Raw genomic sequence first — 14,840 nt, forward strand, 5'->3', positions numbered from 1 at the left:
ATGTACTGAGAGACCCTGACCTCTAACAGCCACATGAGTTCGGGGGCTGTACCCACCTGGAGATAGAAGAGCTCCACTCAGCAGTGTGGCAAGACCCCAGCCCAGGGAATCAAACAGACTGGCCAGGGTCTTGAACATCATTCAGGCTGGAGTTCTTGGACAAGCAAGGAAAAGAGGCAGACAGTAAGACTTGCATGAGGGAGCCAAAGAAACCACAAACCAGTTCCTGGGGCAAGCCAAATGTACCCAGGGTCAGCCTAGAAAAATTACTATTGTCACTCTCATCTCCTTGGCCAAAACCCTGGCCAGGCTGACCCCTGTTGACAGCCTACCCTTGTGGCCTCTATGTAGAGCTGTGTAGTAGTCATCCCAGCTACAGGTTCAGCACCTCTGTTTCCATAGCTCATCTGTGCTGAGATGACAACTCCCCCACCCCACACACATCTTATATGCAAAGCCTTGCATACCAGCCATCCTGACGGTCTACTCAGCCCACTAGCCTAATCCTGCCATCTGATGCTCCTCATGTCTCCTGCCTTCCTCATCTATCTCCTCCCTGGCATCACAGTCAGAACCTACTCCTCTCCTTACTGTGGCATGACCTAGTGTCCTTCCACTGGGGTCATCCCCTTCCCGACCCTATAAAGCACATTGGCGAGGCGGCCTTCCTTCTGATCTGTGTTCCACCACCACCTTCACCTGCATATCTGAGTGCTATTTCCTCTCCTCACCTAAGGCTCCTCAAGAAGCACTCCCAATACCTGCCCAGAGTTTACACCCTCCCTACAGCCCATAACTGTAGTCTTCTACTTTCTTCTTCTCAGGACACCTTTACTACTGAAAACCAACTGTCCAGGCTGTTTACAAGGGTTCGGGCAGCCACCGGTCTCCAGTGAGATGTGGCTCATCATCCCCAGGAAGCAGAAGATAATTCTTGACCCCAAGGTGCCCATCACATGCTCTGTGGGTAAGCAGGTGAATAAATGGATGGAAAGACTGCCCACAGTCCTTCCCGCAACAGGAACACCAGGGCATTATGCACTGTCTGTAATTATGAGGCTATCCATTCCTACCACCAGTGGTGGCAGTGGCAACAGCTTCGGTAGCCTCCTAACACATCCAAAGCCCCAGAGATGGAGCCACTGGACTCAAACCCCTCACCCCTCACCCTTCCCTGCCCATAAGTAGGGCTGGTGAACACTGTGCCTTTGCTGTCCCCAGTCTATATGCCATCTACCACATAGACACAAGCAAATCATGCTACCTAGAGGATTCCAGTGAGCAGCCCTTCCTCACACACTGCCAGGCAACACTAGCAGACCTTCCATCTTCTCCACCCAAAGCTGTAAGTCTCTTCAATCCATCCTTTTCCTTTTGTCAACTGCCCGAAGGGAACCCAGCCATGTCCAGCCTACCCCTCTCTCTAGACTCTCATTTGGGTTTCATGCCCCACCCTCCTAACATGGTTCCTGACCACCTTAGTGGAGGGCAGTCCATCCTCGGCCAGTTTCTAACATCCTCCTCTCTGTCATACCTTCCTTGGTGGAGAGGTGGGCCCGGCTGGATGGCATGCAGCACAGCCGATGCCTGGTGACCTGCATCAGACCCTTGTGAGGAGTCTTCTTCAGAATGGGGCTATTCTTCCCCCGGAGGACCTGTCTCCGTCGCTGAGTGAGATGGTTTTTGTTGGTGGTGGTAGCTGAGGGGCTGCTCTTCTTGTCCCCTGGAAGGCTGTGGAGATAAAACACAAAAGACTACCAGCAGGTTCGTTGAGTAGATCTGCCCGAGCACCTTCTTCATCTGGAGACAGCACAGGTTGCCACACTCGCCAAGTGAAGCAGAGCAGAGTGATTTCAGTCCCAGCCCTTCTCCAAGCCAGGTGAGGCCCTGGACAAGACTAGGAGAAAACTGCTGGAAAAGGGCCGCGTTCCTGAGAGAGAGCTGCCACCAGGCCCTGATGCCATCTCCCCAGCGCATCACCAAGGCTGTGCCAAAACTCCCCCTCCCAGGTCCCCACCACAGCCTGATAAGAGCAATCTATCCTTAGGCACTATGAGGATAGGATTCAGGGTCAGATAACTACAAACAGCACAAGTCTGGAGCACAGAGCCAAAGATCAAACTGAGAATGCAGGAAGAACTTCCTTAGGGGGAATTCAAGGCAAGGAGAGAATTGTCTTTTGGAAAAACACTGTCTGATGGCATAAGCAGGCCCTCTGCCTGGTAAGCAGACAATATTTTTGCCATTGGCTGCTGATCTGAAGGTTCTGACCCCTAACCACATACTCTAGGCTATGACGCCATCTTTCAGTTTCCCACAGTCATGCAAGGGTAGTGATCTCAGAAGGAACATGTACTCATAAAGCAGTAGCTCAGCCTGGTCCCCTGGCAACCATCAGCTGGAATGTAAAACCAATGTGCTTCCTCTGGAATGATAGTCACCCAACAACACCTCAGCACACTTTGAAGGTGGCCAGAGAGCACCAGCCCCTTCCACTGTCACCCAACCTAACACAAATGGTGCACACTTCTGTCTGGGCCAGGACACAGTGCCCCACAAAGCCTGACTTCCTGGAAGCTAAAGCCTTCAAATAAAAACAGAGCAGGAAAGTCCAGGCACACCTGGCACCCTAGTTCACCACCCAGCTCAGACACATAACCCCCTGGTCTGGTCAGAACAGCCACACAGCTTTTACATACTACTAAACACTGGACAGACCTGGGGTGCTGCTCCCCGAGCCCCTAACCTGGCATGACACCCTGTTTTTGAACCCAGTCCCACCCCAGAAGGGAAACTACCCGAAATGATAGGCCTACCAGCACCACCAGTCTCAGAGCTCTTGCCTCCCATCCCCGCTGAGGCCCCATGCCAGGCCCTGACTCACTCAAGCTGTATTTGACACATCCTGACATGACACTACCTCCAGCCTCGCTCCTACTACAAGCATGACCCAAAATCACACACGAGCTCCCAGGGTAGGCCACGCATCCATGGTGCTGAATAGACCCACATGGGCCTTCTTTTTCCCCAAGGAAACAGGAAGGGAACACAAGCTAAAGTCAACGGCTCCAAATTCTCTAATTTAGGAGCCAAAAAGCCTTCATGAGCCCTACCCCACCCACCTAGCTAGGCTATTGCAAGATGGAAAGATGCACACCTGGTATTACCCCGCCTCCGGATAATCTTGGTACGGCTCTTCACTTTGTAAGCTGAGAGTGGTGTCTCTCCAAAGAGGGGCTTCAAGTTGTCGGGTCCCATTGCTGGTCTGTCTCCTGACGGGGACCTAGATGGGACTGGGGAGAGCTGAGAAGTATGGTCCTTACTGCCAGCTTCTGACTGCCAACGGAAAGAGGAAGAGGAGGAAGCAGAGGGGCTGGAAGCCTTCCACTTGTACTTGCTGGGAGAGGGTCCAGGCTTGGATGATGTGGCCAGTTTCTCAGGCCTGCTCTCTGGGTCAATTTTAGGCTGTGGCTTCTCTGCCTTGTTCGCACTCTCCACAATCGTTCTGGGACTGAGAGCCCTCCGAGTGGCCCGTGGACTCTTCTCGGAGGCAGCGACCCATCTGTAGTTGTTCTTCCGGAACTTGCTGGGTCGACAAGATACTAGCAGGGAGGCCTCCCTGACCTGCCTGGTTCCTGTTGCTGGTCTGACTGGAGCCACCACTGAACCCAAGGAAGCTGGCTGGTCTGCACGGCCAGTATTTGCTCTGTGATCTCCAATGTGTTGTTCAGCATAGCTGGCAGAATGAGGGCCTACTTTCCGGCCCAGGGCCACACCAGTACGTTGGTGCACAATAGGCGATGGGAAGTGTGCCTTGATGGTGATTTCACTTTCACTAACTGTCCGCCGATGCTCGGAGGGGCTTTCACTCACCCTGCCCACAGACTTCACTACCCGAGGCTTGCCTGGCTCCTTCTGGCAGACCAGAAGGGGGTCGTCCACACTGTAACCCATCTTGGTTCTTCCGGGCCTTGCAGACTGCAGTTGTCCACCAGGGAGCTCAGCCTCACTTCCCTGGGGTCTTTGGTCACTCCAGAAGGACTCATCATAGTCTTCCAAGGAGCCTTGCTGGACCCCTGAAGCACTGGAGGGGCCTGTCTTTGATGGTGGCTTGATTTTAATAACCATATTCTGATCTGGACTGAGCTGGACCTGTCTCTCCAGTACGTACTGCTGGGAGTCAGGATGCTGGCTGTCTCCAGACCTGAGGGATGTCTGCAAAGCATGATCACTGGCTGGGCCCGAAGAGTCCAGAGGCTGATTCACAAGAGAATATTTCTTGCGCCATGAAGGGCCACGGTGTGAGAAGCCCCTCCGACTTGGACGAGAGTAGCGGGCACCAAAGGTCCTGCCACCCTGGTAAACTGGTGGCTGCCACCGAGTAGCTGAGGTGCCCAGGGCAGGGCCATTGCCATGGAGGGTTTTATAATCATCAATTAGACCTGAGAAGGCAGAATCACAAGCTCAGTTATCTAGGTGTTAATAAAAAACCTCCTACAATAAAAACAGCAACAAGCAAGACTACTAACCCTACCCTAATACCCCAGACCCATTCTCCTTCCTGAGTCCCTTATTGACTTGAGAGCAAGCCCTAAGTGCTGGAAACCATAGAAAGTTCAACCCAAATCTTGTCAATTCCATGAGTTCTTCCCCATCGTTGTTACTTCATTGTTATTTTGTTCTGCTTATCCTAAAAATGCAGCTTTCAAGGTGTAACTGTTTCTGTTCATTGGTCTCCTAGGACCACAATGATTTGAGGGCAAGTGCAACTCCATATGCAAAAACAGGCCACAGAAACCTGCAGTGCCTGGATAAGAACAGGGTGGTCTCTAGTTTGCCCACTCATGGAAAAGATGCCGGAGTGCACCTTGGTAATCGCCGCAGAACCGACGTTCCTGAAACCCAGTGCTTGACAGACAGCAGGAAAAACAACACAATGCACCCACTGACGACCCACCAGCTAACAGCATCTCCCACAGAAAAAAAGCCTGATATTACTACCACAAGGATTTTCGGGTGAAGTGACTCATGGAGCCCCTGAGGGAGGAGAGAAGGAACACAGGCCCGTTCAACACACACACACACACACACACGCACACACACGCACACACACACACACACACACGGTCTGCCTCAACCCTCACAGCAAGGCCACGCCCAGACTTGGAGATACCTCAGGTCGGGTGTGAAGAAAACCCAAAATGTAGCCCCACAGGGACAGGCCACCTGGCCTCTCCCCAGCGCTGGCTTTCCAGATCCCTCAGTGTTTTCTCTGGGGAAAATTCTGGAAACGATGCTAAAATTTATAAAGACCGACTTGGGTTTAAAATAGCTGCGGAAGCTACTGCCTGGGTTGTCAGCCTTAGAGTACAAGGGGGCTGTGCCCGAATCCGGAGAGAGGTACTCAACGGCAGCCGAAGAGAACCGCTCCAAAGCCGGCCGGGGCCCGCGGCCGGTTGATGCGACCACCCGCGGCAGGCCACCGTGCCGTCTCCTCCGAGCCCTCTGAAGCCCTCTCAGTCGCCCCGAAGCCTGGAGGGGTCTGTCACCCACGGGCCGCACCCGACCCGGCCGCTCATACTCCCACCCAAGCCGACCATCAGGAGACCGCCACCGACAGCACCCGCTTCTGAAAGGGTCCGCGGCGGTTACAAGAACCGAGAGGACACGCTCCCGGGCCTTGGCCCCCTCACCCTGCAGGAGGCGGATCTGCCGCCGCAGCTGCTCCTTTTCCTCCATCTCCGGAGTCCGCGACGCCCAGCCAGGCCCCCGCGACGTCATCTCTGAGCGACTGGTTCCTCCGGGCGGGGCCGAGGGAAAGCTGGGCTCCACTCGGTGTGAATTTGAGGCTGGGATGCAACCGTCGCCCGGGCAACCCTTCGAGAGCGCATGCGCACAACGAAAAACGATTCATCATCCTCAAGCGCCCGGAAGTGGCGGCGAGGTTATCTCGCTTCCGCACGAGTTCCTGCGCTTTATTCTGCCGCTGCGAGGTGCATGGAGGAGATGGGCAACATCCCAAGAAGCCTTTTTACTACTTTACTTTTATTGAGATAAGGTCTTAGTATGTATTCCGACTGGGGAAGCATAGCTAGGAAACTCGTTATGTAGACCAGGCTGGCCTCGAACCCGCAGAGATTCACTTTCCTCTGCCTCCGGAACTGGAATTAAAGGCGTACCCTTTTAACGTCTTTGCTACGGCAGCACGAGAACAGCAGAAAAGAATCGGAGGCTGTTTTGCGGTTGATAACAGATGTTAAGCCGACAAAATCCTTAAGTGGGGTTAGTAGGAAAAGCTGCAACTTCGAGAAAACAGTGGAGGCGTCTCAGTACTAGAGTTGCCGCGTAATCAAGCAATTCCACGTCTAGATGTATAACCAAAGAGTTAAAAAAATACAGACTCTAGGGGCAGGAGAAACCGGTCAGCGGTTAAGAGCACTGACTGCTCTTCCAGAGGTCCCTAGTTCAATTACCAACTACCACATGGTGGCTCACAGCCATCTCTAATAGGATCTGGTGCCCTCTTCTGGCGGGCAGGCATACATGCAGGCAGCACTATACATTAAAACTATATAAATAAATATGTTTTTTAAAAAAGAAAATACCTATTATAACTTATTTGTACATCATAATAGCTAACTGGGAGCAACCCAAGTGATCATTCACATGGAAATGGAATATTATTCAATGTTTTGTTTCCAAGACAAGGTCTCACTAATAGCCCTGGCTGACCTGGAACTCACTGTGTAGACCAGGCTGGTTTTGAACTCTCAGAGATCTGCCTGCCTCTACCTCCCAAGTGCTGGAATAAAAGGCATGTGCCACTGTGCCAAGGGGTACAATGTGGTTTTGTTTTTGTGGCGTTAAGGCCTGGAAGAGTCTGGCTGGCAAGTGTTCTACCACTGAGCTGTATCTGCACAGTTTGTTGTTAAACCTGAAAAAGAAAATGAAGTCTCATTTGGCAGTACACACCTACAAGCTCTAGTATTAAGAAGTGAAGGCAAATAGCCAGGCAATCATAACATACACCTTTAATTCCAGCACTCAGGAGGCAGAGGCAAACTGATCTCTGAATTCAAGTTCAGCCTGAGCTACAGAGAGAGTTCCAGGACAGCGAGGGCTACATAGTGAGACCCTGTCTTTGGGTGAAAAGAAGAAGGAAGGAAGAAGCAAAGGCAAAGCTGGCCTTGGTGGGGCATGCTATCAATCTCAGCTCTTGGGAGGCAGAGGCATGCAGTCCTTGAAAAGATTTCGAGGCCAGCCTGGTCTTTATAGTGAGTTCCAGGACAGTCAGGGCTGTATAGAGAGAGACCCTCTCTCAGAAGAGAAAGAGGAAAAGAAAGAATAAAGTTTTCTTAATATATACTATGATGTAGACTTATGCTAAATAATATGAAACAGTCACAAAAGGGCAAGCAAATGACCCACCCCACTTGCGTGAACTATCTAGAACAGACAAATATTTTGTGGGACAGGGCTTCATGTAGCCTATGATGCCCTCCAACTCACTGTGTGTAGCTGAAGATGGCCTTAAACGTCTCATCCTCCTGCCTCCACTTCCCAAACAATTTAGTATGCATGTGCCACCAAGCCAAATTTTATAGAATGCTAGGGATTGAGCCCAGGGCTTTGTGTGTGCTAGACAAGTTCTCAACCAATTAAACTACATCCCAGCCAAAAAGCAGGCAAAAAAAAAAAAAACCTGAGAAAGTAGATTAAATCTGTTATCTTGTTATGCTGGATAGATTTCTGTCAGCCTGACCCTGACACAGCTAAAATCATCTGAAAGGAGGGGATGTCAATTAAGACAGGGCCCCCTTAAGATCAGGTTGTAGGCAAACCTGTAAGGCATTTTCTTAATTAGTAATTGATGGGGGAGGGCCCAGCCCATTGTGGGTGATGCCATCCTTGGACTGGTGGCCTTAAATTCTATTAGAAAGCCTGCTGAGGGCAGCAATAGAATATCCCGGAGGAGCCCTAGTGAAGGCCTAGCATCAATAGGGTAGTAGAAACCTGAGACCTCTAACCAAACCAATGACTTTTTGTTTGCTAGCTTGTTTGTTTGTTTGTTTGTTTGTTTGTTTGTTTTTTGAGACAGGGTTTCTCTGTGTCACAGCTCTGACTATCCTAGAACTCACTTTGTAGACCAGGCTGGCCTCAAATTCACAGAGATCTGCCTGCCTCTGCCTCCTGAATGCTGGGGTTAACAGCATGTGCCTCCACCATCCAGCCCCCAATAACTCTTTGCAATGAACGCTTGCAAGTAAAGATAAATGGACAAAGGGGTTCACGGCATGACACACTGTGTCCCACTGCAGCTTCCATGACAAGATTTTAAGTTTTTCCCTTTTTAAATTTTTTCTAATTTTATTTGGGCAGGGTGCAGAGGTGCAGGGCGGGTGCGAAGGCATGGGGAAATGTATGGGATTAAGATACATGATGTAAAAGACACATAGAATAATTTTTTTAAAAAAAGTAAAGCCTGCTGAGCAAGCCAGTAAGCTGCACTTCTCCATGGTCTCTGCATCAGTTCCTGCCCTATTTGGGTTCCTGTCCTGACTTCCTTTAATGATAGACTGTGCTGTGGAAGTGTAAACCAAATGAACCCTGTCCTCCCCAGCTTGCTTTGGGTCGTGGTGTTTCATCACAGCAATAGGAACCCTAACTAGGATGAGTGGTGTGGTGGTTTGAATGAGATTGTCCTCCAGGGGCTCATAGATTTGAATACTTGGTCCCTAGTTGGTAGAACTGTTAGGGAAGGATTTGGGGGTGTGATCTTGGAAGAGGTGTGCCACTAGGGGCCAGCTTTGAAGTTTCAAAAGACTCAGGATTCCCAGTGTTCACTCAGCCTCATTGTAGATCAAGGTGTGAGCTCTTAGCTGTCCTTCGCAATCATGGATGCTACCCCTCCGAAACCATAAGCCAAATTAAGTGTGTTCTATTATAAATCACCTTTGAAGGGGCTCTAGCCAGTCCAAGCATGGCAAACATGGTTCTGGCAGGCCTTGCCCTTCTCCTGCATTCCCTCTGCCTTACTAAAAACCATAAGATTACATTCCTAAAGCTAACCACCAAGAACTCATCCCTTATTTGGTCACTTCCTCCTCTGGAAACTGACTACCAAGGTCACGCTTCTAATGAAGCATCTACTCACATAGGCAAGGACATCCAGAAATCATAAGCCCCCTTTGGTTCACCTAATGAACATGTCCAATTAAAATTCAACACCTCATCCTAACACGAGGTTTTTACCTTTATAAACCACCATTTGCCTGTGAGCCACGCCTATCTCCTTTCTATCCAGAGGCAATTCCCCCCCCCCCAGGACAAATATCCCTTACCCCTCTCCTTTGTCCCTTCCCCTTCTCTCTTGCCCTCTGTCCCCTGTATTTGTCTCTTATTCCCTGCCCTCTGTCCCTCTGGGGCAAATAAATCCCCTTTTGTTGTGCCCAGACCCTCTACCCCCAGAGAAGCCACCAGAATCCAAGGGTTGAATGCAAGAGCAAGGTTTATTCCAAAGTATGATGCGAGACAGGCACAGAACTCATCCTGCACTCTCAACACAGTGAGGATGGGAGGACTCCCCTCTTATGGTTGCAGGGAGTTTTATAGGCAAAACTCAGGGGACCACTGGTTTTCACCTAATTTGCATACTCAGACCTAATTGAGAACAGCAAGCATTACAAAAAGGAGTTACAAAAAAAGCACAAAATTTTAAAAGACTGATGTCATTATGCAAATGAAGTATGAATATGAGCATGGCTTTGATTGGCTGGTTCCAGTCTGTCCTTGGGGCATGTAAATGAAGCATAATATGAACACGTTTCTGAATGGCCAATTTCTGGCTATTCTTGTGGCAGCAGTATCCCAGCTGTTATCAGTCTCTTCCAGATGGTCCTTGTCACGTACTCTCTGTTTTTCTCCTTGAAGTGTTTTTCATCTTAGACTAAGTAATATGGTCAATTTAAGCCAAAGCAATAGGTCATTTTTGACCTCTTTATTTTTATTTCTCTCATTTTGTGCTGAGGAGTTGATCTTGGGGGTCCTGGGCTGATACCTGTCCCTTTGGCCTTGACCATGGTGTTTTATTATACTAGAAAAGTAAGGCAAGTAGCATCTGCCTTTAATCCAGCGCTCTGGAGGCAGAGGCAGACAGACCTCTATGAGGTCTGGGCCAGCATAGTCTATGTAGAGAATTCCAGGCTAATCAGGACTACAGAGTGAAAGGGTCTCATAAAAAGAAAGAAAAAGAAGGAAGAAAAAGATCAGACAGGCTATTGCTTTGGGATCAGGAGAGAAGGAGAACCGATTTCTTAAAAGAATACAGAGTGGGGCTGGAGAGATGGCTCAGTGGTTAAGAGCATTGCCTGCTGTTCCAAAGTTCCTGAGTTCAATTCCCAGCAACCACATGGTGGCTCACAACCATCTGTAATGAGGTCTGGTGCCCTCTTCTGGCCTGCAGACATACACACAGACAGAATATTGTATGCATAATAAATAAATAAATATTAAAAAAAAGAATACAGAGTTTCTGTTCAGAAGGATAAAATGTTTTGGAGACACTGGTGATGGTTACTCAACATTCTGAGATAATTTCCCAGAATTGTATCTATTTGGAAGCAGCTAAAACTGCAACTTTCCCCTTACATAATAGTTTGCTACAATTTAACAAAAAAACTTTGGGCTTGGTGGCTCAAGACTAGGATTTCAGGACTCAGGAAGTGAAGACCAGAGAATCTTAGCTACAGAGGGAGAGAGAAAGAGAGAGAGAGACAGACAGACAGACAAAGACAGCCAGTCTTAGCAGTTACACACAGAGAGACAAGACACAAACAAACAACAACAAAAAAGACCACTCCCACCCCCTCAAAAAATATCTTTGGAAAAGTGGAAGAGAAGCCCCTTGCTCTGATAATGCAAAGGGAAGCGGTTTCTACACAGAAAGGATGTCAGCATAGAGAAAAGGCAGAAATGTCCAGCCAACTGGTTTGTTGTGAAACAGTGTGTGTGGGGGGGGAGTTGTTTGTTCACTGAATTTTGAATTTTGTCTGTATAGGTGTTTGTCCTCCATTTATGTATTTGCATCACATGCACGTGTGATGCTCAATGAGGTCAGATTGTTGGGGCCTCTGGGAGTGAGTTGTAGGCAATTGCGGGCTGCCATGTGGGCGCTAGAAATTGAGCACTGGTCCTCTAGGAAAGCAGCTGGTGCTCTTAACCGCTGGCCATCTCTGCTGCCCAAGATAGTGGTTTTTAAAGGCCCCAGCTGTGAGAAACTCCTGCCCTTACATACCCAGAGGCTAATACTCCAGGCAGGTAAAATAGTCACACTCTCCTCATATAGCCTTCTTCCCAAATTCCCATCCTGTGGGTTCAGGATGCAAAGCCTTTTTCTAATGAATATTCTGTAGCTTGAGATTTCTCCCTTTTCTAATCATGGGCTCCGCCACATAGCAGACTGCCTGCAACTTTCCAACTCTCAGAGTTCTGAGATAAGTGGGTACCTGTCACCAGTGGGGAGCAGAGGGGGCATCCTGCCCATCTGTGATGAGCCATAAGCTCACCTCATAGATTTCCTTGTTACCCGGCTACCACAAACCTGCACAATAATAAAGTTAGCCTGATTTCTTCAGGCTAACTACAAGAATTTGGTTCTGCAGCAATAAAAACTGCAGGGAATGGGAAATGTTATAGTTAAACATAAACATTGTTGGAGGGGCTGGAGAGATGGCTCAGAGGTAAAGAACATTGACTGCTCTCCCAGAGGTCCTGAGTTCAATCCCCAGCAACCACATGGTGGCTCACAACCATCTACTATGAGATCCAGTGCCCTTTTCTGGTGTCCAGGCAAAACATGCAAACAGAATACCGTATATATAATAAATAAATAATAAAAACATAAACATTGTTTTCTCCAAATCAATTAAATATATGTTGGAAATTTCCACTCTGATCTCACTCCCCCATCTAAACCCCAGCCTTTCTAGAAAGCTGGCCAAGTGGCAGCTCTTCCCCCGAAATTGCTCAAGATGGGGCCAACAGCGTATTTATGTTCCCTAGAACTGCCTATGCCCTAGAGCTGCCTATTCCCTAGAACTGTCTATTCCCTAGAACTGTCTATTCCCTAAAACTGCCTATGACCTAGAGCTGCCTATTCCCTAGACCTGCCTATTCCCTAGAACTGTTTATTCCCTAGAACTGCCATGTGATTTCTCCACCCTGCTCCCCTCCCCCACCCCCCGTGCTTTGCTCATTAAACCTGGACTTTTTATTCGGTCTGATCTGGCTTATTGTATCGGTGGAGAAACCCATTACCAGGGGTTCAAAATACTTAACAATATCTTCAGCAAAATAACTAAAAATGTATAGAGGGCAAGCCAGATGACTCAGCGGGTACAGTGCTTACCGTCAAGCCTGATGACCTCAGTTCAGCCCCTAGAATTCGCCTGGTGGAAGGAGAAACTGATTCCATAAAGATGTCCTCTGGCTTCCAGGCACATGCCATAGCATGGGCATGCACTCTCATACACAAATAACTGTTCCTATAAATATTCATATGTGTAAAATGGCCACAGTGCCAAAGATTCACACTACTCGTGCTTCTAACGAAGCATCTGCTCACATAGGCAAGGACACAACCATTGCCTGGGCCCCACTCCTAGGAGCTCCCATGGCACCTCCACGCAATGACAGGTACTTCGAGGACCTCTGTGATCCTGGTAGAGACAGCATACAAGACTGAAAAGGCCTGGCTTTCCCCATCAGAAGAACAGAGGCTAGGATGTCTAAACAGGAGGATTACGCACATGGAGGCTTCAGGAAGCAAGGTGGGAAGCCATGCCCAAACAGAACATCTCTATGAAGAGGCTGAGTCTATCAGAACCATTTTTCATCCTGTTTGCTTCTGTACCCAGGCCTGTTTCTGTACCTGCAGACCTCCTCACAGCCACACTCTCGGCTGAACTTTAGAATATTTCTGATTCTTTCCAGCATATGCAGCCAGATGTACCCAAGGGAGTGGCTTATGTGCCAGAACTGGTGACTATGGATTGGCCCTGCCCACACCTCAACAGTTAAGAGATGTAAGCCTTGGGAAAACTTAAATGTTGGGGAGAAATACCCAAAATGTGTGAAATAGAATCTCCATTGGCAGTCAGTCTTGTTTTTGTTTTTTTGTTTTTCAAGACCTGGTTTCTCTGTGAGACAGCCCTAATTGTCCTGGAACTAGCTCTGTAGACCAGGCTGGACTCACAGAGATCTGCCTGCCTCTGCTGGGATTAAAGATGTGTGCCACCACCACCACCTGGCAATCAGCCTTTTCTTCTTTAAGTTTTTTTTTTTTCCTGGACCTTTAGTTACAGGTGTTTATGAGCTGCCATATGGGTGCTAGGAATTGAACATGGGTCCTCTGCATGAGCAACAAGTGCTCTTAACCTCTGAGCTGGCTTTGCAGAGCTCTCCCGGCAATCTTTTTAAATTTATTTTCTTTTTTTCTTTTAGGATTTTTTTGAGACAGGGTCTCTCTTGTGTAGCCCTGGCTGTCCTGGAACTCACTCAGTAGACCAGGCCGGCCTCGAACTCATAGAGATCCACCTGCCTCTGTCTCCCGAGTGCTAGCAATAGGATTAAAAGTAGTGGGCCACCATTGCTGGGCCTAAGAAGGCTACTCTTTATAAACCACCAACAGCCCAACTATGGAAGCACCTGCAATGGCTAATCTCGGTTGGCAACTTGACTGCAACGAGAATCAACTAAAACGCAAGCAGCTGGGCACTGCTGTCAGGGTCGGGGTCAGATCATTGAGCAGGTAGATTCACCCTAAGCTTAGGTGGCAGTCCGGATGAAAGGAAGCAGAAGAAAGAGACGGCCTTTTGCCTCCTCTCCCTCACTCTCCCTGGCAAGATCATCTACCCTGTTGCCGCAGCACCCTTCACTGAACGAATTTCTGAGAACTTCCAAAGTAGACTGACTGAAGAGCAACAGCAGTCCAGGAATCTTCCGAGCCTTCGTGGTCAGTTCTGTCCCAAGTACAGACTTTCTCCTAAAATGTTCTGTGCATCTTCTCTAGGGAAGTGTGTGTGGGCATGAAGGGTATGAACACGGCACACACAGGGGCTGTGTAGCAGTTTCCATCCTTCGAGGAAGTTCCTTAAGACAGGAAGTAAGCCAGATTCACTGGGTCCCTCCTTCCCCAAGAGAATAGGAACAATTAAGACTGCAAACAGCCACTCCCAGACAAGCCCAGTTGCCCAGCAGAAGCAGAGACCAAAGAAACTGCCTGGAAGAAAGGAAGTTGAGCTGCCTGGAAAACGGCCCAATGGAACCACCTAGAAAGGTCCCTCCCTGACCTGCTGAGCTGCCTGCAGGCTGTGCAGTGGGCTCCAGCTTTCCAGCTTTTATAAGCTGTCACCCATGCTGGTGGAGCCTTTGGTACTGCAGCTGTCTTGGAGTGAGTTTTCCTCCTGCAGATAATCTCTTACCAATATTCCTGTGAGTGATCCCAATAAAATTAATTGGTTCACCAGGTTGAACTTTGATCGCATTCCTGTTTGGTCTGTTGTTGATTCTCTAACTGGGTGAGTAGATATTTGCTCACGTCTTCCTGGGAAAAGTCTGTCTCACTACAGGGCAGGCTCACTTCAGTCTTATACATTGGCAGGAGTGAGGGGAAGACACTCACATGCATCTTGCTTCTGTGTGGGCACAACCACCCCTACCCATCATCCCAATGATCAGGGACCCCTCAATAACTCAGTCACATCCGGACAGTGGTGGCACATGTCTTTTAGCCCAGCATTTGTGAGGCAGAGGCAGGCAGATCTGTGAGTTTGAGGGCAGCC

General features: G+C 49.0%; 1 protein-coding gene across 2 annotated transcripts in view; it reads right to left on the minus strand.

Annotated features, from left to right (window-relative positions):
• Zc3h3 (zinc finger CCCH-type containing 3) overlaps positions 1-5,765 on the minus strand; it is an 83,661-nt gene extending 77,896 nt beyond the window's left edge. Inside the window, exons 1-3 of one of the 2 annotated variants that reach the window (XM_057792567.1) lie at positions 5,694-5,765; positions 3,158-4,442; positions 1,535-1,731 (exon numbers count right to left, since the gene is read on the minus strand). In XM_057792567.1, coding sequence (XP_057648550.1) covers positions 1,535-1,731; positions 3,158-4,442; positions 5,694-5,739 — 1,528 coding nt within the window. In that variant the 5' untranslated portion in view covers positions 5,740-5,765. Of the gene's footprint in view, positions 1-56; positions 142-1,534; positions 1,732-3,157; positions 4,443-5,693 lie in introns of those variants that run through there. The other variant, XM_057792568.1, reaches the window with a different exon arrangement.
• Positions 5,766-14,840: the final 9,075 nt, after the last annotated feature.

The sequence above is a fragment of the Chionomys nivalis genome, chromosome 17 (assembly GCF_950005125.1).
Source record: "Chionomys nivalis chromosome 17, mChiNiv1.1, whole genome shotgun sequence".
Classification (NCBI taxonomy): domain Eukaryota; kingdom Metazoa; phylum Chordata; class Mammalia; order Rodentia; family Cricetidae; genus Chionomys; species Chionomys nivalis.